We start from the raw sequence: 25,832 nt of genomic DNA, 5'->3' as shown, positions 1-25,832 counted from the left end.
AGATCAGGCTCGAATAGCCATGACTTGACGGAGCAAGGCCGGAGGTGGCCATAGAACTCAAATCAAACAAGATCTGGGCCAAGCTTCTTCATGGTCAGGCCTTGAAACTTCAGTAACCAAACATGTAGGAGTTATAGGAGGCCGGTATAGGACTTCTATGGCCTTGGAAGCCATGGATTCCGATGGTTTTAGGGTGGAAGTGGAGGGAGGCAGCTAGGGTTTCTGAGAGAGAATTTCTCAAGGGGAATCCGAGAGCGATTACCGATGAGAAATGATTAGGGTTTGGGGGGTATTGGGAAATTAAAAAGGAAAGGGTGAGTATGAGCCGCTAATCTAAATGATCAACGATTGGGATTGAAAGGGGGATCCGGGCGGGTTATTAATGGGGTCGTGGGTTGGGTAAATTTAGGATTTGGGCCGGGTAATGGGATCTGAAATTGGGTTCAATTAGGGGTGCCCAATCTGGCCAAAATTGAAATACAAATGGGCTAACATTTAAATAGCCATTTCCCCTTATTTATTTTATAAAAAATATTAAGATAATTTCTGGAAATAATTTAAAGGTAATTAAATGACTAATAATATATAATTATAAAAATAAAAATACTGGAGTCAATTTTATAATTATAAACACAATTAAATCTTAAAATAAGCTAATATTACAATTATATGCAATTTAGCTTTAAAATACTAAATACATTTGTAAAATAATGCAAAACTTATTTTAGCTATATTTTAGTATAAATATGAGAATGTAATAAGTGAATTGCCAAAATGACAATTTTGGGAATAATTATTGAGTTTTGCTTGATAAAATAGGGCAATAAATTGTTCTAAAAATCTTTAAAAAATTAGTGAAAAATAAGAAAACCCTTGGAGATACTTATATATGCATACATATTCTATTTGAAAGGTAATTTGCATATAAAAATATACAGGAAAAAATTGGGTATCAACATATTACAGTTTGTCCACCCTTCTTCAATAATCTGGTAAAATAAATATGCTGCCCAAACACTGAAGAATCTGAATGGAATCTCAAGGTCATCCACTTCATGACCCAATTTCTACCATAGGCTGTGATGGTGCCCAACACTGCCATTAGGCAAGCCAATGATGAAAAACCAACACAATTATCCGCTTATAAAATTTTAAAATCAAGAATTACATTAAGAAATTGGAATTAAGTTTAGAAACAATAGTAAAATACTTTCATTACTAAGTCACTAGGTATGAAACAAATATAAAGTGAAGCGATGATAATACTAGGTACAACCATGATCATCAACTAGAAATTCTCAAAACTCAGTGTCGTAAGTGCATGAACATCTAGTAGAATATACAAAACTACTATAACTACTGTCTAAAATAAAAATATACAGAACAAAATAAACTAGAGGAAAGAAACCCCGGGTTCTGCGAATTGAAGCATGGAAAACAGCTCACAACTAAGTCTTCGGGTGATGCGTCTACGCCCCCAAGTGACCACCTGAAGTACCTGCCTCAGTATTTGCACAATTAATGCAAAAGTATAGTGTGAGTATGTAAATCAACGTGTACCCTGAGTATCTATTCTAGCCTCAAAGAAATAGTGACAAGGGATCGATATCGATCCTTACTAGTGGTCCAATAATAAAGTACATAAAAGTAGACAAGTATGAAGCCCAACAAATAGCAACAAAACAGATAAATATAAATAACTTAATTTTCAACATAAAAATAATTATGAAATCGTCAAATATCATATGCTATCTCGAACGAACAAGGATAATCAATACAATACCAAATCTCAAATCAGGAAATAACTAATGTGTACTTTGACCCCTATCGAATATTACGCACGAATTCTGCTGAGGTCCTACGGACCAATTGTCTACGCCCCCTTTTTCTACGAGTCGAAATTGGGTATACGACATTGGGAGGACAAATCTATTCCTTTTCGAGAATTGGGTTTTGGAATTTTGAAGAGTCGCCACCTAATGATTATAGTGCATTAGGACACTTTAAGAAAGGTTTGACTTGGAAAAACCAGAGTTCGGGTAAGGGCTAGAAATTATCTCGAGGGGAAGGTGTTAGGTACCCCTCAAGATCCATAAGTGTGGTCCCGGCCATGTTACAATTGTGACTTTAAGCAGACAAGTAGAAAAGAAAAGGATTTTTCACATAGTTTTGCAAACAAGTTTAAGAGTTGAAGGAGTAGAGAGTTTGGAAAATTAATTTTAAAAAAAAACTTAAAAATTAACAAGTAAAAGGGAGAGGGGTCCTAGGTTTACAAATAATATGGATCACATCAATGCAATTTCCAACAATCACTCCTCAGAAGAGGGGTCGCACGTGATATTAGCGCACCAGTCATCATATCCATATTGTAACCCATCCCACCCCGTTAAGGTATTAAAGCGCGGAAAGCTTCGTTACTTATTGCATGCTAGTACCCGTCCCAATCCTATCAGTCTCAAAGGCATTTAGGACTACTAATCCTAAAGGGAAAGGGATTTGGGGCCTTTTGAGAGCTTTCAAAGGAAAAAACACTAGGCGTCAATCAAAACACATAATGCAAGTAAAAGGGGAAGCAGATAAGCAAGTAAGGCTCAAGTAAACCTTCTTAAGTCAGATAAGCCATAGAGTTTAGCATGTCTTGCATGTACTGGTTTGGTCTTTAAAATTAAAGTGATAAGCGGACTGGTTCAACACATACTTTTAGACAGGAAGTCCGCATTAGGCTCGCTCGAATGCAGTTCTTAAGGACTAGTCTACTTTCGGCTATGTGTTGGATAGAACTAACGATTTCGAAAAGCGAACTGGTTATGAAGAGTTACCAGTTTTTTATCAGAGTGAAACGAGTTTCAGTAAAAGAATGTACTGTTTTGAAAAAGATTTAAAAGAAAAGAAAGGAGCTTCAGAAGACATGCAGACTAGTTGGAAAAAAAGAGTTTCACAAACCTTATCAGAAAAAGTGAGTTTCAGAAAGTGCCAGTTTGGTTTAGAAAATGTTTGTTAACTTACGAGGTTCAGAAAATCACAGAAGATTGCCAGTTTTACCAAAGTATATATTAATTTAAATGGTTGGTGCTGTTTTGAACAAATGAGACAGTTCCGACTCGAAGTTCCTATAGGCATGCTTTTTATACGTTAACTGATTTTAACACTTTTTTAACAGGAGTCTTACAAACATGGTATCTATATTCAACTTTATAATTAAGCCTACAGTTTGCCTAATGGTATCATTATGTGCAGAAATGCAAACCCCTATGAGCACGGTATCTATATGCATAGTTGCAGAAAGTTTAGAAGTTAAATCCTATAGGCATGGTCTCTACGTGTGAAATTGCGCAGTGTAGAAATTAAACCTATAGACATAATTTCTACCTTTTTGTGCATGAAAAGTAACCCCTTCCCCTTTTCACTAAAATTCCATGAGTTTATACAAATTATTACAGACTAGTAAAAAATAAGACAGAAATAAAAAATACATTAGAAATTACAGCTACATCCGAGCAGCCTAATTCAGACTTAGTATCTAACAATATGAGATTGAACCACTTCCGAGATCCAGATTTCCAAAGCCTTCTCTTATCTAGGGTGTTTCAAAAAACCAAGGAGTTTCAGGAACTCCAGGCAGTGCTTACACCAAAGATGTTAATTAGAAAGAGTTACAGTGCAGTGTGGAAGAGTCAACCCTCAGGTGTCCAAGTTCAGAGGGAGCTCATGGATCCCAAAGCAAGTCTCACAAGAGAGGGGCAAAATTTAGGTTCTAAGAATGAGTGTAAGTGCAAGAGAGGGGGTTGGGGAATGCCATGACAGGCTGGTGGTCATGCCTAGCCACGAGGTAGGCTGGCACACCCCGGACCAAGCCTGTTCAGCCAACAAATAAGAGCACAGACCTATTGAAGGTCAGACTATGGTCTGGGCAGTGATTAGGACACTGCCAGACCAAGGTCTCAAGCTCAGAATACATATAAGGGGGAAAAGGAATGGGAATTGAAAGAGTTAAGGACTCAGGGAGTCCAGTCCATATGCATGAACAACAATGTCAAGGGTTGTCATGTTTTCTGAACCATAAATCAGCAGACAAAGGGTTCAGGGATGGGGATTCATATAGGAGCAGGAATAACAAGCTTGCAGAAAGCAGTAAAATAAACAAAGAAAAGACCGAAGCATAAACACATAAGAGAGGGGGCATAATTTAAACAAGAAGAGACATACCAGTTGCAGAAAAGTAAGCACAAAGAAAAGCAGGATACTTGCAGCCAAAACACAATCAGAGAAGAGAGCTTATGAGTTTAGAGAAAACTCGAATGCTTTTTTAGAAAACCTAAGTGTATTTGAGAGAAGAAGTAGTGACTTATGCTGTGTGTTCGAACTTGTTTTTTTGAAAGAGAAGAGGTACAAATATTTATAGTTTTGAAAACGAGTAGAGAATAAGGTAACAAATAAGGTTTCAACACAATCATGGGAATAAACACAGTCAGAATCAATTAACACAGGTATTCCCCTTTAATCAAGGGATTACTTCTCAAACGGACACTAACAGGATTAATATAAGGAAAGAAGATCAATTTGTAAGCAAAATGATTGTTACCATAAAAGGAGCAGTAAAACCATATAGTAAGGGATTAAGTCTAAATACAGGAATGTACTTATTTTGGAAAGGATCTGGTAAGGCCAAACAAAGAGAGAGAATCAATTAACCCTTAATGGGCGAGTAAAAAATCAGAATTTCATAAGGAAAAGTTTTGAAAATCAATCACGAGTTTGAAAATCAATCATAGAAGGGACTCAGTATATAAATGAAGTGCACAAGTAATAAGCATGTGAGGCCAAGCTATGGCGAGAAGGTACATCATACAGTAATAGCATAGAGAAAGCATTCATAGCATGATAGTCACGTAGGTCAGGTTTCAATGATTTAGTAGTAGAGGAAAAGATCAGAAGCATACGAAGAATCAAGGAAAAACCTTTCTGAAAACACTGTCGAGTTTGACAGATAGTCGGAACTCAGAACAAAAAGGAATCGCATAAGGAAGAGAGATGCTGAAACAAAAAGAATCAGGCTGAGCAACTTCAGACAGACAAATTGCACGAATAAACTCAAGGGACTCGAATAGGCCCCAAAGAACTTGGGTTTTCGAAAACTAGTCGAGTTTAGAGGCGATAAACAAGTGAAACAAACAAGCGAATTCAGAATCTCAAATAAACCCCAAAAATTAGGGTTTTCAACGCTAATCAGGTGTAAACAAGGTAAATCAAACTAATACAAACAAACAGACTATGAAACTCAAACAAAATTCCAAAAATTAGGGTTTTTCAACATGCTAACTCAAACAGAAAAAAAACACAAGCAAAACACAACAAAACATGTCGAAATCATAGAAGAGATTCGAAATAGCTTAACATGAAAACCTAGTTGAAGAATAAAGAGTTTTGAAAGCAAAATTAAAGAAACTTCGAGAAACAATGCTTAGCAAGTTCAAAACACACATAGATCTGGAGCAGATCTGAAATAAAATCGAAGGAACCTAAGAGATTAGGGTTTCGTAAGAAACCCAGGTGATGAGGAAGGCTTTGAAAACCATCGATCTAAGTAGGAGAGTCGAAGGTCGAACTCGGATAGCCATGGCTATCCGGACAAAGGTTGAAGACGACTGGAGAACAGTCATCAAGCAAAGGCTTGGTCGAAGCCTTTCAAGATCTGGTCATAGGACCTCAGAAACAAGCACGTAGAAGCCATGAGAGGCTGGTATAGGCATTCGATGAGCCTGGGAAGCCATGGATTAGGGTTTCAGTGAGAGGCGGCGACTAGGGTTTGAGGTGAGTTGAGAGAAAGAAGGGATTCAAAGGCGGCGTCTCTGAAAGAATGAGGTAGGGTTTAGGGTCGTTTGTATTAAAAAAGGTAAGAAACAACGATGGCCGTTGATCTAAATGATCAACGGACGAGATTAAAAGGGGTTATAGGCTGGGTCAGTTGAATAGGTGTTGGGTCGGGTTAGAGTGGTAATTGGGCTGGTCCAAATTTGAGTTTGAAATTGGGTCAATTTTAGGCTAAAATCGAAATGTAATGGGGCTACAATTGAAACGAACTGAGGCCTAAATTTAAATAGCCAGTTTTCCCTTTCTATTTTATAAAAATAGTAAAAAATGATTTTGAAAGCAAATTAAAAGCACTGGATCCGTTAATAGTATATAAATATTATTTAAAAAATATTGGAACTAGTTTCATAATTATAAAATGCTATAAAATCTTAATGCAGGCTAAAATTGCAATTATATGCAATTTAGCTTTCAAAATACCAAATTAATTTGTAAAAATATATGAAAAGTGACCTACCTATATTTTGGTATAAATATGAGAATAAAATAAGTTATTCACCAAAGTGATAATTTTAGGAATAATTATTGAGCAATAAATCAATTTAATAATCTTTCAAAAAATTGGAAAAATACTAAAACACTTGGACATACTTATATATGTTTGTATATAATATTTGAAAGTATTTACATGTAAAAGAAATACATAGGAAAAAATTGGGTATCAACAGCTGCCCCTCTTTACCCGGGAAGGATGAAAGAGTTGTCGGGTAAAGATATGATGGCCAATTTTGACCGAAAGAGACGATTTGCAAAGAATTCTGACCGAGCTCTGGCTCTTGAGCTGCCTACATATCCCTGGTCTTACAAGAATCAGGCCATATGTAGTTCAGGATCCATCGGCGAAATATGCCGATAGAGTTATTGAAAGGAACGGACGCAATGCCTAAGTTGAGAAGGATAGTTGAAGTTTGATAGGCTGTGAGAACCGGAGCGGGATCGCTACTACTGAGACGACCGTTTGCTAGCCGGTGTACCTGCAAGTGGGCAATACAACATAGATTGTACATAAATTTAAATGTGATGCAAGTTCCCATTGGACCATGAATGCTGTCTTTGGACGGTTAGGATGACGTCCTTGGACCATGACGTCCCGGGTTATAAAGAGCGTAAATAAAGATTCGCAGGCCATGAAATGATGTTCTCGGGCCGTGTAGATGGTGTCTCCGAACTATGATGCCTTTGAATAGGTTGGCGATCTTTCAGCCCATGAAATGCAAAAGGTGGCGATCTTTTAGCCGGTACAGAATTTAAATGAAGGTGGCGATGTTGCAGCCGTGCGAGAAAAGTAAAGAGGCGATATTTCAGCCATGCAGGATGGAGACAATGCTTAGTCTCGAAAGGCAGATAGAGTAGCCTTATGCAGATGGAGACATGGCTTAGTCTCGAAAGGCAGATAAGTAGCCTTATGCAGATGATGATGGAGGTAGAGCTTAACCTCGGAAGGCAGAAAAGTAGCCTTATGCAAAATGCAGATGGAGATAGGGCTTAGTCTCGAAAAGCAGAAGAGTAGCCTTATGCAGATGATGATGGAGGTAGAGCTTAACCTCGGAAGGCAGATAGAGTAGCCTTATGCAGATGGAGATAGGGCTTAGTCTCAAAAGGCAGATAAGTAGCCTTATGCAGATGATAATGGAGGTAGAGCTTAACCTCGAAAGGCAGAAAAGTAGCCTTATGCAAAATGTAGATGGAGACAGGGCTTAGTCTCGAAAGGCAGATAAGTAGCCTTATGCAAATGATGATGGAGGTAGAGATTAACCTCAGAAGGCAGAAAAGTAGCCTTATGAAAAATGCAGATGGAGACAGAGCTTAGTCTCGAAAGGCAGAAGAGTAGCCTTATGCAAATGATGATGGAGGTAGAGCTTAACCTCGGAAGGCAGAAAAGTAGCCTTTTGCAAAATGCAGATGGAGACAGAGCTTAGTCTCGAAAGGCAGATAAGTAGCCTTATGCAGTGCAAGAATGTAAAAGGACGATAAGTAGTAAGATTTCTTAGTTAATAGCCGATTACGACAATATGACTGCTGGGGAGATTGTGTACGGATAGCAATTGCGGGCAAGTGATGATTCTGAGAAGTTGCATTCTTGGGAAAGTATGCGTACATAAATATACTTAACGATACTGCAAGTCGAGTGCCTGCATCCAAAGAAAAATCGTGAGTTCTGTAAGGGGAAAAGGTTAGTTCGTCTTCCCCGGGCTCTTGACGTTGTGTGTCATTGGGGTAGCGTCGCTAAACAATAGCAATTCGGATAATAGTTATGCATGACTTAGTAAATATAACGTAAGTATATAATCTAAAATAGTTTTCTTTATATGAACCAACGACTGCGACGTGGTTCAAGACATTACAACCTCTTTCACTCCGGAATTTTGAGGGTCCTCCTCAAAATTATGCCCCAGTTTGTTGAGCGGACATTTCTAACGGTTGTGCTGAATGACTAAATAAATTGTCTTCGGAATTTTGAGGGTCCTCTTCAAAATTCTACCCCAGTTTACTAGGCTGGCGCTTCTGGCGATGCGTGGACTAAAATCAACTTCGGAATTTTGAGGGTCCTCCTCAAAATTCTGCCCCAGTTCCAATAGCGGGGAAAAATGGAATTTTTATTAAATCAGGTCAGGCGTAGTTCAAATTTTGGCTGGTCAACTTCTTGAGTTGTGCTGCAAGTTTCTGATAAGAGAGTCCTTCTCATCAGACTCAGGTGCACTTGAGATTGGTTGAGTGTAGTGGGGTACGGTATCTACGTAGATGGGAGTGTTATAGAGGTGGTCGTTTGTGGTGTTCAGTGGTTCAGGAATGAGTAGTGGAGTGTTGTTTAGAGTGTGGCATGTGTTGCAGTGTTCAACATGAGTGAGTTGTATCTGTGGTTGTGGGGTGTTCTGTGGAGGTGCGGGATTTTGAGCATTTGGAAAGTTTACATCAGGAGCGGTGAGAGAGAATGATAAATTTGCCAAGTTCCGAACTTGGTCCAGTTCTTCTCGAAACTTTAATAATTTCTGCTTAAGTTGGGCAGCAGTTTCCTTAGAAATCGGGGTACCCTGAGGAATCTCAATTCTTTCAATTTCCTTTCTAGCGCTTGAATCTCCCATTCTACCTTTGTTCTTGTTCCGGATAGGACTCGGAGGAGGAGGAGGTGAAGGGCCCTTGGATCTTGTATTGTATGATGATGGTGCCAGAATGAACGAACTAACCTTTGGGGAGGGGAATAATAAAAGAAAAGAAAAACAAAAAAGGTAACAAGTTAGTGTGGATTATGAAGAAAAAATGTTGCAATATTTAAACATATTGTGCAAGAATATAAATCGTGTCCTAATTTGGGTGCCTCGTTGTGCCCGAGGTAGGCCTAGCGACAAGTTAATTTGGAGAACTTATAATGCTAAATGCCTCATTTTATTGACAAAATTAAGACGAATCCCAAAACGACACTAAAATAGCAGAAAATAAAAATGTCACTAATGGCCATTGGCCTTATTACATCATTAAAGCAAAATGAAAGACTCCTAACTACTTGGTCCCAGAAGGTCCTTCCCCAGATTCGGCATCTTTATCTCCCTCGAACAGCTTCACCAACTCGCGCAGTCCTAGCAGTAGATAAGCCTGAGCCAAATGTCCGCTTGCATTCCCTTCATCGAAGCGGAACACGGACCTGTCACTATCCCAGAACAGTGTCGTAGCCTCTATGATTTTGTTGTCAGGCTGGATTTCTAGAAGAGAAGGCAGATTCCCTAAGTATTTGCGGACGAGCATCTAATCACTGGAGTGGAGGTCTTTCCACCAATTTAGCAGCCTTGGATGAATGTTGGTTACCATGCCAAATCTGGGGACTTCGTGCCTCATTTTCTGCAAAACAGAGTGTTAGGCCCTTACCCCACCAGACTCGACTATTTAAACCAATAATTAGCATAGCAAGCATTTAGTTCTCCAAACAAAACATAGAACATGTAGGTGTCCGTTTGGGTTTCAGGGAAACCCGATGGACTTTGGACAAGGCTATCTTAATGAGTCATTATGTGGACAACATAACTGACTCGGCTAGGTTTGACCATGATGCATGCACAGTTAAACAGAGTAATGTTTCTATTGGGGTATTCGATAGGTACCCTTGAGCGAACAACTCAAGAGGGAAAGGCATGGAACCGTCGACTGCACCGCTGATCGACTGGTTTTACCGCAAATACGCCTTTGCCAAATTTAAAGGGTGATAATATTGGAAGAGCGCAACCACTCATTATAAGCGTCGCTATGGTATTTGTTTGGCACGAGTGGAATATGATGTTGAAGATGCAGTTTACAAGAATGAAACAAATTGACATGTATTTCCACGTTCATAAGATAAATGATTACAAGAATTGCAGTAATCACAATAGTATTGAAATATAGCAGTAAAGGAAAGCAGTTAAAGGAAAGAAAAGACATGAAAAGCCAAGTCAGTTTCGTAGTGAAAGAATAAAAGACAGTAAATAAAGCAATTAATGAGATGGTAAAGTCACAAGCAACATGCAATGGTAAAAGCCTAAAGAAGTTCCCCAGCAGAGTCGCCATGCTGTCGATGCCCACTTTTTCTACGAGTCAAAACCAGGTATACGACATTGGGAGGACAACTCTATTCCCTTTCGAGAATTGGGTTTTGGAATTTTGAAGAGTCGCCACCTAATGATTATAGTGCATTAGGACACTTTAAGAAAGGTTTGAGTTGGAAAAACCAGAGTTCGGGTAAGGGCTAGAAATTATCTCGAGGAGAAGGTGTTAGGCACCCCTCAAGATCCACTAGTGTGGTCCCGACCATGTTACAATTGTGACTTTAAGCAGACAAGTAGAAAAGAAAAGGATTTTTCACATAGTTTTGCAAACAAGTTTAAGAGTTGAAGGAGTAGAGAATTTGGAAAATTAATTTAAAAGAAAAGTTAAAAATTAACAAGTAAAGGAGAGATGGGTCCTAGGTTTACAAATAATATGGATCACATCAATGCAATATCCAGCAATCACTCCTCAGAAGAGGGGTCGCACGTGATATTAGCGCACCAGTCATCATATCCATATTCTACCCATCCCACCCTGTTAAGGTATTAAAGCGCGGAAAGTTTCGTTACTTATTGCATGCTTGTACCCGTCCCAATCCTATAAGTCCCGAAGGCATTTAGGACTACAAATCCTAAAGGGAAAGGGATTTGGGGCCTTTTGAGAGCTTTCAAAGGACAAAACACTAGGCGTCAATCAAAACACATAATGCAAGTAAAAGGGGAAACAGATAAGCAAGTAAGGCTCAAGTAAACCTCCTTAAGTCAGATAAGCCATAACGTTTATCATGTCTTGCATGTACTGGTTTGGTCTTTAAAATTAAAGCGATAAGCGGACTGGTTCAACACATACTTTTAGACAGGAAGTCCGCATTAGGCTTGCTCGAATGCAGTTCTTAAGGACTAGTCTACTTTCAGCTATGTGTTGGATAGAACTAACGATTTCGAAAAGTGAACTGGTTATGAAGAGTTACCAGTTTTTTATCAGAGTGAAACAAGTTTCAGAAAAAGAATGTACTGTTTTGAAAAAGATTTAAAAGAAAAGAAAGGATCTTCAGAAGACATGCAGACTAGTTGGAAAAAAAAGAGTTTCACGAACCTTATCAGAAAAAAGTGAGTTTCAGAAAGTGCCAGTTTGGTTAAGAAAATGTTTGTTAACTTACGAGGTTCAGAAAATCACAGAAGACTGCCAGTTTTACCAAAGTATATTTTAATTTAAATGGTTGGTGCTGTTTTGAACAAATGAGATAGTTCCGACTCGAAGTTCCTATAGGCATGCTTTCTATACGTTAACTGATTTTAACATTTTTTTAACAGGAGTCTTATAAACATGGTATCTATATGCAACTTTATAATTAAGCCTACAGTTTGCCTAATGGTATCATTATGTGCAGAAATGTAAACCCCTATGAGCACGGTATCTATATGCATAGTTGCAGAAAGTTCAGAAGTTAAATCCTATAGGCATGGTCTCTACCTGTGAAATTGCGCAGTGTAGAAATTAAACCTATAGACATGATTTCTACCCTTTTGTGCATAAAAAGTAACCCCTTACCCTTTTCACTAAAATTCCATGAGTTTATACAAATTATTACAGACCAGTAAAAAATACGACAGAAATAAAAAATACATCAGAAATTACAGCTACATCCGAGCAGCCTAATTCAGACTTAGTATCTAACAATATGAGATTGAACCACTTCCGAGATCCAGATTTCCAAAGCCGTCTCTTATCTAGGGTGTTTCAGAGATCCAAGGAGTTTCAAGAACTCCAGGCAGTGCTTACACCCAAGATGTTAATTAGAAAGAGTTACAGTGCAGTGTGGAAGAGCCAACCCTCAGGTGTCCAAGTTCAGATGGAGCTCATGGATCCCAAAGCAAGGCTCACAAGAGAGGGGCAGAACTTAGGTTCTAAGAATGAGTGTAAGTGCAAGAGAGGGGGTTGGGGAATGCCATGGCAGGCTGGTGGTCATGCCTAGCCACGAGGTAGGCTGGCACACCCCTGACCAAGCCTGTTCAGCCAACAAATAAGAGCACAAACCTATTGAAGGTCAGACTATGGTCTGGGCAATGATTAGGACACTGCCAGACCAAGGTCTCAAGCTCAGAATACATATAAAGGGGAAAAGGAATGGGAATTGAAAGAGTTTAGGACTCAGAGAGTCCAGTCTATATACATGAACAACAATGTCAAGGGTTGCCATGTTTTCTGAACCATAACTCAGCAGACAAAGGTTTCAGGGATAGGGATTCATATAGGAGCAGGAATAACAAGCTTGCAGAAAGCAGTGAAATAAACAAAGAAAAGACTGAAGCATAAACACATAAGAGAGGGGGCAGAATTTAAACAAGAAGAGACATACCAGTTGCAGAAAAGTAAGCACAAAGAAAAACAGGATACTTGCAGCCAAAACACAATCAGAGAAGAGAGCTTATGAGTTCAGAGAAAACTCGAATGCTTTTTTAGAAAACCTAAGTGTATTTGAGAGAAGAAGTGGTGACTTAAGTTATGTGTTCGAACATGTTTTTTAAAAGAGAAGAGGTACAAGTATTTATAGTTTTGAAAACGAGTAGAGAATAAGGTAACAAATAAGGTTTCAACACAATCACGGGAATAAACACAGTCAGAATCAATTAACACAGGTATTCCCCTTTAACCAAGGGATTACTGCTCAAACGGACACTAACATGATTAATATAAGGAAAGAAGATCAATTTATAAGCAGAATGATTGTTACCATAAAAGGAGTAGTAAGGGATTAAGTCTAAATACAGGAATGTACTTATTTTGGAAAGGATATGGTAAGGCCAAACAAAGAGAGAGAATCAATTAACCCTTAACGGGCGAGTAAAAAATCAGAATTTCATAAGGAAAAGTTTTGAAAATCAATCACGAGTTTGAAAATCAATCACAGAAGGGACTCAGTATATAAATGAAGTGCACAAGTAATAAGCATGTGAGGCCAAGCTATGGCGAGAAGGAACAACATACAGTAATAGCATAGAGCAAGCATTCATAGCATGATAGTCACGTAGTTCAGGTTTTAGTAATTTAGTAGTAGAGGAAAAGATCAGAAGCATGCGAAGAATCAAGTAAAAACCTTTCTGAAAACACAATCGAGTTTGACAGATAGTCGGAACTCAGAACAAAAAGGAATCGCATAAGGAAGAGAGATGCTGAAACAAAAAGAATCAGGCTGAGCAACTTCAGACAGTCAAATTGCAGGAATAAACTTAAGGGACTCGAATAGTCCCCAAAGAACTAGGGTTTTCGAAAATTAGTCGAGTTTAGAGGCGATAAATAAGTGAAACAAACAAGCAAATTCAGAATCTCAAATAAACCCCAAAAATTAGGGTTTTCAACGCTAATCAGGTGTAAACAAGGTAAATCAAACTAATACAAACAAACAGACTAAGAAACTCAAACAAAATTCCAAAAATTAGGGTTTTCAACATGTTAACTCAAATAGAAAAACAACACAAGCAAAACACAGCAAAACATGTTGAGAATCAGAGAAGAGATTCGAAATAACTTAACATGAAACCCTAGTTGAAGAATAAAGAGTTTTGAAAGCAAAATTAAAGAAACTTCGAGAAAAAATGCTTAGCAAGTTCAAAACACACATAGATCTGAAGCAGATCTGAAATACAATCGGAGGAACCTTAGAGATTAGGGTTTCGTAAGAAACCCAGGTGATGAGGAAGGCTTTGAAAACCATCGATCTAAGCAGGAGAGTCGAAGGTTGAACTCGGATAGCCATAGCTGGCCGGACAAAGGTTGAGACGACCGAAGAACAGTCATCAAGCAAAGGCTTGTTGAAGCCTTTCAAGATCTGGTCATAGGACCTTAGAAACGAGCACGTAGAACCCATGAGAGGCTGGTATAGGCCTCCGATGAGCCTGGGAAGCCATGGATTAGGGTTTCAGTGAGAGGCGGCAGCTAGGGTTAGAGGTGAGTTGAGAGAGAGTTGAGAGAAAGAAGGGATTTAAAGGCGGCGTCTCTGAAAAAATGAGGTAGGGTTTAGGTTCGTTTGGATTAAAAAAGGTAAGAAGCAACGGTGGCCGTTGATCTAAATGATCAACAACCGGGATTTTATGGGCTGGGTCGGTTGAATAGGTGTTGGGTCGGGTTAGAGTGGTAATTGGGCCCGTCCAAATTTGAGTTTGAAATTGGGTCAATTTTAGGCTAAAATCGAAACGTAATGGGGCTACAATTGAAACGAACTGAGGCCAAAATTTAAATAGCTAGTTTTCCCTTTTTATTTTATAAAAATAGTAAAAAATGATTTTGAAAGCAAATTAAATGCACTGGATCCGTTAATAGTATATAATATTAATTAGAAAATATTGGAACCAGTTTCATAATTATAAAATGCTATTAAATCGTAAAGCAGGCTAAAATTGCAATTATATGCAATTTAGCTTTCAAAATACCAAATTAATTTGTAAAAATATATGAAAAGTGACCTACCTATATTTTGGTATAAATATGAGAATAAAATAAGTTATTCACCAAAGTGATAATTTTGGGAATAATTATTGAGCAATAAATCAATTTAAAAATCTTTTAAAAAATTTAAAAAATATTAAAACACTTGGGCATACTTATATATGTATGTATATGATATTTGAAAGTATTTGCATGTAAAAGAAATAAATAGGAAAAAACTGGGTATCAACACCAATCCATAATAATAGTGTATACTGCAGAGATCATACAACCCAATCCGTGGATACATCTCATAATACTGTCGAGGTCATACGACCCGACCCATAATACTTTTTCATAGCACTATCGAGGCGTACAACCTGATCCATAGGAATAGAGAAGCTTTTCCACCCGCGAACATATGTGCAGGTCAAGAAGACACGAAACTACCAATCATATAAATACAACACGAGGATAGAAATGCAAGAGAAAATATAATTATTATCGACAATCAATAACCCATAAAAATTCAAAGTAAAGAGACTCGGTCAAAACATAAGTTTTAATCTAAATCTCAGTTAAATTCCAATTAATCAACAAACAATTAAGGCATGATGTAGGTCTAAGTATACTAGGACATAAACATAACTCTAGCTTACGCACAGACACTCATCACCTCTTATGTGCGTAGCACCCATAACACGTAGCACATAACAAATAAAATACCTACAGAGATAATTTCCTCTTAAAAGATTAGGCAAGAGACTTACCTTGCTTCTAAGTCTACTACTGGCTCCCACACCTCACTAATCACCTAAAATCAACGCCGAGCAACTCGAAACTAGTCAAAGGACGTACAAACCAATCAATATATGCTCAAAAATTCATAATTCAACAATTAGAATCAAGTCCCAACCTAACTCGAAAAGTCAACAAAAGTAAATCCCGGGCTCACGTGCCCGGATTCCAAAAATTTTCGAAGATATATGTTACCCATGGCATTACAAACTCAAATATATAACTTATACTCAATTTCATAATCAATTTTGTGGTCAAATCTCCTTTTTACCAAATTTTAGTTTTTTTTTTCAACAAAATCGCAAATTTTTACTAATTTCCATATTAAAATCCATACCTAAACCTTGTATTAAACTCACAATAGGTAGAAATCACTTACCTTATAATACTTGATGAAAAATCCCCTTCAAAAAGCTCCCAAATCACTCAAGCCAAGAGAAAATAGGGTGAAATGAGCCTAAGTATCGTATTAAAACTTGCATTATGTCCAAGTGTTACCCTTCATGACCGCGGATCAAGCATCACGATCGCGAAGTACAATCATGCTTCTGACCCTGACTTTCCCTTACCGAACGCGACAAAGGCCCTCGAGAACATAAAGACTTATTAGACTAGACCCACCGCAAACGCGAGCTCCTGACCGCGAACGCGTAGGCTACACTGCAGCCACCTAGAAATTTCCTCGTCCACGATTGCAGAAGCCTACACGTGATTTCCTAGACCAACTGCCTCCCCTGTCGCTCGATAGTAATTCTTCGTGTTCGCGACCTTAACCATAGGAACACGAATCACTGCAGGACACCCTTCGCGATCACGATTCCCACTCAGTGATTGCGTAGAACAAATACTCTTCTGCCGCATACAGCCCTCAGCGATTGCATGACTTCCTCCACGATCACAATTCACACTAGACATCAACAAAATGTGCCAACTTCAATCTTGCTCCGGGTGGACCAAAACTCACCTGAGCTACCCGGGACCCCGTTGAAATATAGCAACAAGTCCATAAATATAATCTAGATCTACTCAAAGTCCCATGATACATAAAATAACATCAAAATCAAGAATCACACCTCAAAACTAAATTAATCAACTTCTAAACTTCAAACTTCTTCCAACTAACTCCAAACGCAACGAATCATACTTAGACAACTCAGAATGATATCAAATTTCACACACAAGTCCGATATAATAAAACAAGCCTACTACCAGGCTCGGAATGCCAAATGAATTCCGATAACACCAAAGTCAACTTCAAGTCAAACTTAGAAAACTCTAAAACCTTTAAAATGCCAACTTCCGATAGTAAGCACCAAAACGCTCCAAATCCACCCTAAACTTGATACAAACATACGCCCAAGTCCAAAATCACCATACAAACCTATAGGAATCTTCAAATCTCGATTCTAGGGTCATTTACTCAAAGTATTGACTCAAGTCAAACTTGGCCACTTTAGGACACTATTATAGAACTAAGTGTTCCGAATTCAAACCGAACCATCCCCGCAAGTCATAAAACATGAAAAACATGTATGAGAAGTCTTAAATAGGGGAACAGGGATCTAAAAAGAAAAATGACCGGTCAGGTTATTACATTCTCCTCCTCTTAAACAAACGTTCATCCTCGAACGCGTTTAGAATCATACTTGAATTGCTAAATAAGTGTGAATATCTGCTCTGTATGTCCTCATAAGCCTCCCAAATCGCCTCCTTGACCGGCTGACCCCTCCACTGAACCTTCACAGCTAAAATCTCCTTAGACCTCAACTTGCAAACCTTCCTGACAACAATGGCAATTGGCTCCTCCTCATAACCCAAGCTCTCATCCATCTGAATTGTGCTATAATCCAACACATGAGACATGTCGGCGTGGTACCTCCTGAGCATAGAAATATGTAATACCAGATGAACTCCCGATAGGCTAGGAGGCTAAGCAAGCCTGTATGAAACCTCACCAACTCGCTCCAAAACCTCGAATAGACCGATGAACGTCGGGCTCACCTTGTCTCTCCTTCCGAACCTCATGATACCCTTCATCGGGCAGACATTCAAAAGTACCTTATTGCCTACCATAAATGACAAATCACACGCTTTCTGATCCACGTAACTCTTATGCCTGGATTGTGCTATGCAAAGCCGCTCCCGAATCAAATTTACGTTATCCAAGGAAACCTTACTAAATTAGTACCATATAACCTAGTCTCATTGGGCTTAATTCAACTGATGGGGGAACAATATTGTCGACTACACAAGGTTTCAAATGGAGCCATTTTGATGCTGGACTGATAGCTATTGTTATGAACAAACTGGTCCAACAATAAGAATCGATCCCACTGCCCTCTAAAGTCAATCACACATGCTTTGAGCATCTCTTCTAGAATATGAACTGTCTGGTCTGACTACCCATTGCTCTACAAATGAAAGGCCGTGCTGAGCTCCACCCGGGTACCCAACTCACTCCGTACTGCTCACTGGAAATGAAAGTGAGTTGAGTGCCTCAATCTAAAATAATGGAAAGAGGCACACCATGCAACCAGACAATCTCCTAGATATAAATCTAGGCCAACATATATGAATTATATGTACTCTTTACTGAAACAAAGTCTGTAGAATTGGTTAGTCTATTGGCAATGACACAAACGACATCAAATTTCCTCAACATCCGAGGCAAACCAACCATAAAATCCATAGTGATGCGCTCCTATTTTCACTCCAGTATAACTATCTACTAAAGTAAGCCAACTGACCTCTAGTGCTCGTACTTAACCTGTTGGAAATTCAAGCATCTCAACACATCCTCAACTATTACTTCTTTATCCTCCCCCACCAGTAATGCTACCTCAGGTCACGATACATATTCGTGGCACCTGGATGAATGGTATAACGCGAACTATGTGCCTCCTCTAGAATCGACTCTCTCATGCCATCAACATTAGGAACACATAAGCAATATTGGAGTCACAAAACACCATCATATCTGATAGTCAGCTCCTTGGAATAACCTCATAGTACTGTATCTCTAAGAATCAACAAGTGTGGATCATCATACTAACGAGCCATAATTCGCTCGAATAAAGAAGGCTGAGCCACAAAACATGAAAAAACTTGACTGGTCTTTAAAATATCAAACATCACAAGTTGGTTAGTTAAGGACTGAATGTTCAGTTTTGGTTTTCGGGCGATTCAGGATTGATTTGGAAGAATGATTCTTATTTTACAAGTTTAAGTGGTAAGAGTTGACCGGAGTTTGACTTTTGTGTAGACGACTCTGGAATGGTGTTTTTATGATTCCAATAGCTTAGTATGGTGACTTTGGACTTAGGCATATATACGAATTTGGATTTAGAGGTTCGTAGGTTGATTTGATGCTTTTTGGCGAAACTTGGAAAGTTGAAGATTTGGAAGGTTGAGAGGTTTCACTGGGAGTTGAATTTGTTGATATCGGGCTTGGATTGTGATTTTAGGAGTTGGTATAGCTCCATTGAATAATTTGGGATTTACTTGCAAAATTTGAGGCCATTCCGGGATGATTTGATATGATTCGGCGCGAGTTGTAAAAGTTGCGATTCACAGTTTCGTTGTTATTTGGTGTAATTTGAGGCCTCGAGTAGGTTTGCGTTCTGTTTTGATATTGGTTGGTGTGATTGGCTGGGTACTCAGGGGCATCGGGTATGTTTCAGACGGGTTTCAGATAATTTGGATCATGTTGGTTGAAGCTGGTCTTGGTAGGGATCTGGTATGGTCGCAGCTGCGGACCACTGGGCGTAGATGTGGTCACCACAGGTGCGGACGAGAGGGCACAGAAGCAACTTGACTCGGAGCTGAGTTGTTGAACATCTGCAATGCCATTCCCGCAGATGTGGCTCCGCAGGTGCGAGTTGATATGCGCAGGTCCGGTAGTAAGCTGGGTAGGAAGTTTCCGCAGATGTAGACGTTTTGTCGCAAAACTGGCCGCACAGGTGCGCTTCACTGTTCACAGAAGTGACACCGCAGATGTGGTGTCTTGGACGCATGAGCAGACATTTAGGATTTTAGTTGTTTTCTCGTCTGCGATGATATTTTTGCAGATGCAGTTTCGCAGATGCGACTGAGGGTCCGCAAAAGCAGAAGTGTTGGGCAAAAGATGTTATATATCGAGGGTTTGATTGTTTTTATCACATCTTGAGTTATAGAGCTCAGTAATGGGAGATTTTGGAGGGGATTTTCACCATTTGGATTGGTGTAAGTATTCTTGACTCGGATATATTTACATTTCATGATTCTACCTTTGTTTTATCATTTAATCAGTGATTTCAATAGGAGGAAATTGAGGATTTTTGTAAAAACCTTCTGAAATATAAAATGATGATTTGATGGCCGATTTGAGGTCAGAATTGGATAATGTTGGTATGGTTGAACTCGTATTGGAATGGATGTTCGAAGCTTTTGAATTTTGTCAGGTTTCGAGGCATGTGCCGGGGGTTGACTTTTTGGGTGGACTTTTTTGATTTTCATTAATGATCGAAGCTTTATCATCCGAAATTATTTTCTATGGCTTTTATTTATGATATTAAGTTATTTTGGCTAGATTCGAGTCGTCCGAAGGTTGTTTCACACGGGAAGGTCTATTAAGAGTATTAATTTAGCTTCTTTGAGGTAAGTATCTTGTGTAACTTTATGCGGGGAAACTACCCCTAAGAATTTTGGTTGATTGTATTATTTGAATTATGTGAAAGATGTGTATGCAAGGTGACAAGAGCGTACTCGGGCTTATATGTGGAAATTGACCTTTTAGACTCTTAGGTTTCTTTCATGTATTTATTTGAAGTTGTTAGCGCATGTCATATCTTTTACAGTTCGAGTTTACTCTTATATGCTTTATTTGAAGTTGTTACCTCTCTTGTTGTAATGTGACCTCCTTTATTATTGAGTTATTCATAATTGAAATTGTTGTTACATGATATTCATTCATTGTTGGGTTATTCTCATGCATTTAGACATAGTTGATATTTCATGACCATCTCTTTCATTGTTAGCTTATGTCATTCAATAGGATTTGAAATTGCAATATCATGAAAATACCTTCATTATTGAGTCTATTCTTAAACAATTAATTGAAGTTGAAGTTATTGAAAGCCATTAACTTGTTTCGTTGAAGTTGTTGTTTAATGGTATATTGTTCATTGTTGAGTTATTTTCCCCATTTTTTTGTTATTGAGATTTATGTACACATCGTGGTTGAGCCGCGGGCTATGTGTTGTGGTGACACTGGTATTGTTATTGTGAAAAGGTTGTGGCCTATGGGCACTTGTGGTACGAGTTGATATATCGTGTTGTTGTGATATTAGCACATATGGTTTTGCTGTATGGATTGATTGCTGTTGTGCGGAGCATAAGGGTGGCATCTCACTGTTGTTGACTGTGCGGAGTGATACGGATGTCAATTGATATATTGTTAGGGCAAAGTGATACGAGTAGCTATTGTGTTGTTGTCTGAGCATAGCGATACCGATGGCTATTATGCGGAGTGATACGAGAGGCTATTGTGTTAAATGTCTGGGCAGCGCAATAAGTGTGTCAATTATGATGTTGTCAATAAGGAGAGATAAATGGGGATATGTTAGGGATGATATGTGATGGCCTGGGGGCGTAATGTTGATGATATTAGTGTGATGGTATGATATTCCTTGTGTATGTCATGTACCATACATGACTTGTTGTGTTGCTTCTAATGAGCTACTCAATATCTTTGATATAACTTGTTGACTTGGACTGTAATAGTATACTCGCATAAGCATACAACGTAGCATGTCGTTTACACGTGTTCAAGAGTATGAAACTTGAAATTCATTGATCATAACCATGTATCCTTGTATTATCTACTTCCATTGTGATATTGAGCGCCTCTGACCATGCCGAGCGGATTGAGATATCGCACATGAGTTATCCGTGTGATTGTGATTAATAATGTGGGTACAACGTGCCGTGAGCTTATAACTTGTGATTTGGAACTCGTGACTTGTGTTTATGAGATGAGGTATCTTGGAGTAATGTTTTGGTGAAACTTGTGTTAGAACGATTTGATTATCCAGTTATTATTTGTTTTCCTTAATTGGTTTCACTAGCATTTTTAAGATGTTCTGATTACTTCATTGTTTATATTACATGTTTATTTCCTTGTCTCCAATTACTGATTCTTGTTTCCGTTATTAGCTTTATACTTATATACTGCACATGTTTTATGACTAGTAGGTGTCTTGACTTGTACTTTGTTACTTCTCCATCGAGGTTAGTCTTGATACTTACTGGGTACCAACCGTGATGTACTCATACTATTCTTCTGTACATTTTTGTGCAGATCCAGTTATTGGAGATAACAAACTCCGGTTGAGTTAGCTTCTTGATCGCGAGGATTCAAGGTAGAGCTTCTTGATCGTCGCAGTCCCTTGGAGTCCTTTTCCTTTTGATTGTAGTGTTAATTCGTTATCCGAACAGTATTGTACCTCGTTTTGAGATATTACTATGTATTCATCTAGATTTCGTGACTATGTACTACCTAGTCTTGGGAGAATTGTTGTGATTGTTGCCGCGTAGACTTGTGTCACATTTATTTCGGTATTTACATTAAACTCTATTTTAAAAATATCATGTTTAATTGGTTTAATCGTTGTACGAAATCGTCTTACCTAGTCTTAGAGACTAGGTTCCATTACTACGCCTAAGGCGAGATTTTGAGTCGTGACAGGATCACTTCTTCTTCATTGTGTGAGACCTTGAAAACTAATATTGACTTTTCTTTAGAATAACCTTTGACCTTTTATTGTCTCTTGATGTATCATTCAGTGTTGCCATTGTAGGATGTTACTAATAGTCATGAATGATCTAGTGATGCAATACATGTCTAGGAAAGCATTTGATCTAGAATGGATAGATTCAAGTCGAAAGAGAAGACAACTAAAATTAGTAATTTAACTTGTACTCACAAATCGACTATTACACTTACTAGGATGGTATTAAGTTAATTGTGATACAAAGTTAAACAAGAACTCGAGTCCACCTCATTCGAGGTTGAAGGATCGGATAACTAGATACTACAGTAGCAAATGATTTTTTGGGGTATTATGAGTAATAAGATCCTCATGTTGGTAATGAATCATTTTCGTATGTGATTGAATTTTTACATGGAATTATTGTACAACCTTAATAGTTATAGCTCTTGATGATGCTCACAGGCCGCACAAACTATTTATTGTATGAACTATATGTGTAATTAACATGGTACTGTTTTTTGTTCAGTCCATCATGAACGAAGTGGCAGATGTAGGATATTGGGTTTTAAGTTACGGTTCACCCATGTGGACTGACCCGATCCGTTTAGAAAGAGGATAGGATTGGAAGGTTACAAGGAAGTTACCCTGGCAGTTTAAACCAATACAACCACTATTAATAGTGGGGAATTAATGTATAAAGGTGTGAGAAAAATCTGAAAAAAATAGTTCTCTCAATCTGTCCATCTGCCCAAGAAGTAACGTACTCCTCCTCCTTCAAAGGAACTTCTCTTCTTCTTTCTTCTCCAAATATACACATAGTAAAAGGGCATTTAGTTTGTGGAATATACTTTGTTCCTAGTGATTCAAAGAGGACTTGGGGTAACTTTATTGATAGAACTCTTCTACTAATCTGCTGTGTCAATACGTTAACAGGTACGCAAATCTCGTTCCTGTTACGGTCTTAAATTCGCACAGAAACAAAATACAAACAACTACACAAAAGAAACAAGTTATCTTGTCACCATGCTATTCTCCGAAGACGCGTATGTACATAAATATGATACATAGTAAGAATATCTTTACTTTGTTACATATCCTATACATCAGCAGGATGGACTTTGCTGCTTTTGGTATTTCCCCGATTAGGCTCCCCAAAATTCTTACTATAAAAGTAACAAGAAAATGAAAGGAGGACAACACTGTTAACAACACAAATCGATAATGCAGCAACCCAATTCTGATCTTGCTTGTCCAAGTATCCTTTTTTACACGCATTGCAATCGAAACAAAGCTTATTGGAATCACTACTCCATTTACCACAATCTCCATCAGTTTCATTATTAGACTTGTTTTGTTTTTCACCTTGTTGATTATTGTCAGTGGCTGGGAGACCATCGTATATTTCCATCCAAGTTAAAGGGCCATGTTGGTTTTTGCTGTCCTTGTTGGACATATTTCTATCATCACATATCTGCGGGTACTTGCAACAAGCATCCTAAAACAAGAAAATTATATGATTAATATACAAAAAAGCTATACATGAATGACAAATGAAAAGTGGAGACGAAGATATGAAATTGATGAATGTGTCTTAGTGTAAAATATCATAGTAGTTGAATGAAATCGTGCTCAACGCCGGCCTACTTATTTTCTACGTACACGGTCGATCGCATTTAGAGGCGGCAAAATTGACACATTCATTTGTAACCACCTCAATTCGTCCAAGTTTAAAGGGGTTGGGTCATGACTCGTCTATTGACTTAATCCAATGAATTGAAGTTGAAATGACCCGTGAAAATATCGGGTAAAAATGGATCTAAACAATGTACCTTGATGGGTCAACATCCAAGATAAACTAAAGCGTATAGAAAAATCAATTTTTGACATCGAATTTTTTTATCAATCTCGAAGAATTCGGGTATTATGGAAATTTGGAGATTGAGAATTATGTTAATTTTATAGAATTATGTCAAAGAGGAAAACAAGAAAAGAAAAAAGAGTAGATATTTCATCATATTGGATAGGTTTGGATTTAATTATGACCCACTTTTTTACCATTTTAACAAATTTATATCGATCCAAGCAAATTTTGGACAGGTTTGATTATGATCCATGTATTAACTTGGCTCGTTTTGATATGCCCGTGTAGGATATGAAAATGATCCATCGCATATATATAAATGGTGATTGATTCTATATATGATGGATATCACAACAGAAGAAATCATACCGGTGTAAATGCATGCGAATTTTGTATAGCACAAAAGCTTAAAAACAAATAATACCTGAAGGGAATGTGAAGCAAATGGAGACAATCTCTCCAATCCATTTCTTAAATTTCTTTGACAAACTTGTTTCTTCACCATACAATTCTTAAAAGTTTCCCAATCATAATATGTGTACAAACGAGAATCTGTTCTAGATTGCCACCACGCCATTGTTCCCAAAAGAACGACTATAAATAGGATAAAAACCTGTGACCTCATATAAATAAATTCCTGGAAACCAATTTTCCAACAGCATAATGAACTTATGAGACCTGCGAATGACCATGTTAATATCATGATTCCAGCAATTAAAAACATTGTCATTGAAGTTTCCCGACAAAATTTAGCAACTGTTACGAGGGGGATAACGATAATGGGAATTGATATGATAATTCCAAATAAATTGAGAATGAGCATGATAATGTAGCCATATTTTCCAAGATCCATCCTGATAAAAGAATATCAGATGGAGTAAACTTTCTCATTTTGGAATATTTTCTGTTTGCTTAACGTGGTAAAGGTCCTTACCAATTAACCTCATTTTCTTTTTGTCATTTGTGGTCTAGGTTCAGAGATAGATAGCACAAACACGTACATAAGAAAATTGGTTTTGATTTACTAAATATGGTTGCCTTTTAAGTAATATGTTAACATTATGAATTAGGACTTAGGAGGACCTAAAAATGTGCAGTGCTGAACTTCTCTCTCTATTTTTTTTTTTTGTCCTAATCAACATACATTGAAGGTGCTGAACCAATCATAAAATGCGTTTAATTTCTTTTGCTTCTAGGAACAAATCACCCAGTTATTAATATATGGATTGGGAAAATTTATGTGAAAATAATCGGAATGGATAAATGCATTGCATCTGATAAAAGTAAATATATGCGCCTTAAATTTATAATTATTTAAGTCCGCTTTTTGTTGGGCATCTCATAATAATTTGTAAAAATTGAAGCAACGTTTCTTGTAGAAAGGCAATATAAAATTGCGTGCAATAAATTGACCAACCCGTTCTCCAAAATTAGCTTAATGCACCAAATTGTCTTTTTCCCTTCACCTCCACCTGTTAGTCGGGTAGTTGACGAAATGACCTACCAAAACTTTAAAGCTATCTTTCATAGAGCGGTGGTTAGACCGATTATGCTGTATGAGGCTGAGTGTTGTCAAGTCAAGAGCTTCCATGTGTAGAAGATGAAGGTAACAG

At 38.0% G+C, this 25,832-nt stretch overlaps 1 protein-coding gene across 1 annotated transcript; it reads right to left on the bottom strand.

The window, feature by feature from the left end:
• Window positions 1-23,361: 23,361 nt before the first annotated feature.
• Window positions 23,362-25,173, bottom strand: LOC107814663 (tetraspanin-7-like). The gene is made up of 2 exons (XM_016640115.2): window positions 24,644-25,173; window positions 23,362-23,853 (listed from the first exon to the last, which is right to left on the bottom strand). The coding sequence occupies exons 1-2, from the start codon at window positions 25,070-25,072 to the stop codon at window positions 23,455-23,457; spliced, it is 828 nt and encodes a 275-aa protein (XP_016495601.1). The 5' UTR covers window positions 25,073-25,173; the 3' UTR covers window positions 23,362-23,454.
• Between the last annotated feature and the right edge of the window lie 659 nt (window positions 25,174-25,832).

Source organism: Nicotiana tabacum, chromosome 20, assembly GCF_000715075.1.
Source record: "Nicotiana tabacum cultivar K326 chromosome 20, ASM71507v2, whole genome shotgun sequence".
Lineage (NCBI taxonomy): Eukaryota > Viridiplantae > Streptophyta > Magnoliopsida > Solanales > Solanaceae > Nicotiana > Nicotiana tabacum.
The sequence above is the reverse complement of the archived record's forward strand: the minus strand, read 5'-3'. Positions and strand labels throughout refer to the sequence as shown.

What these genes read in the sequence shown, in the direction of transcription:
- LOC107814663 (XM_016640115.2), bottom strand. Translation starts at nt 25,072, where the DNA reads ATGGATCTTGGAAAATATGGCTACATTATCATGCTCATTCTCAATTTA. An exon ending in TTGCTTCACATTCCCTTCAG is followed by an intron (nt 23,854 to 24,643) that starts GTATTATTTGTT and finishes TTCTTGTTTTAG; the next exon opens with GATGCTTGTTGCAAGTACCC.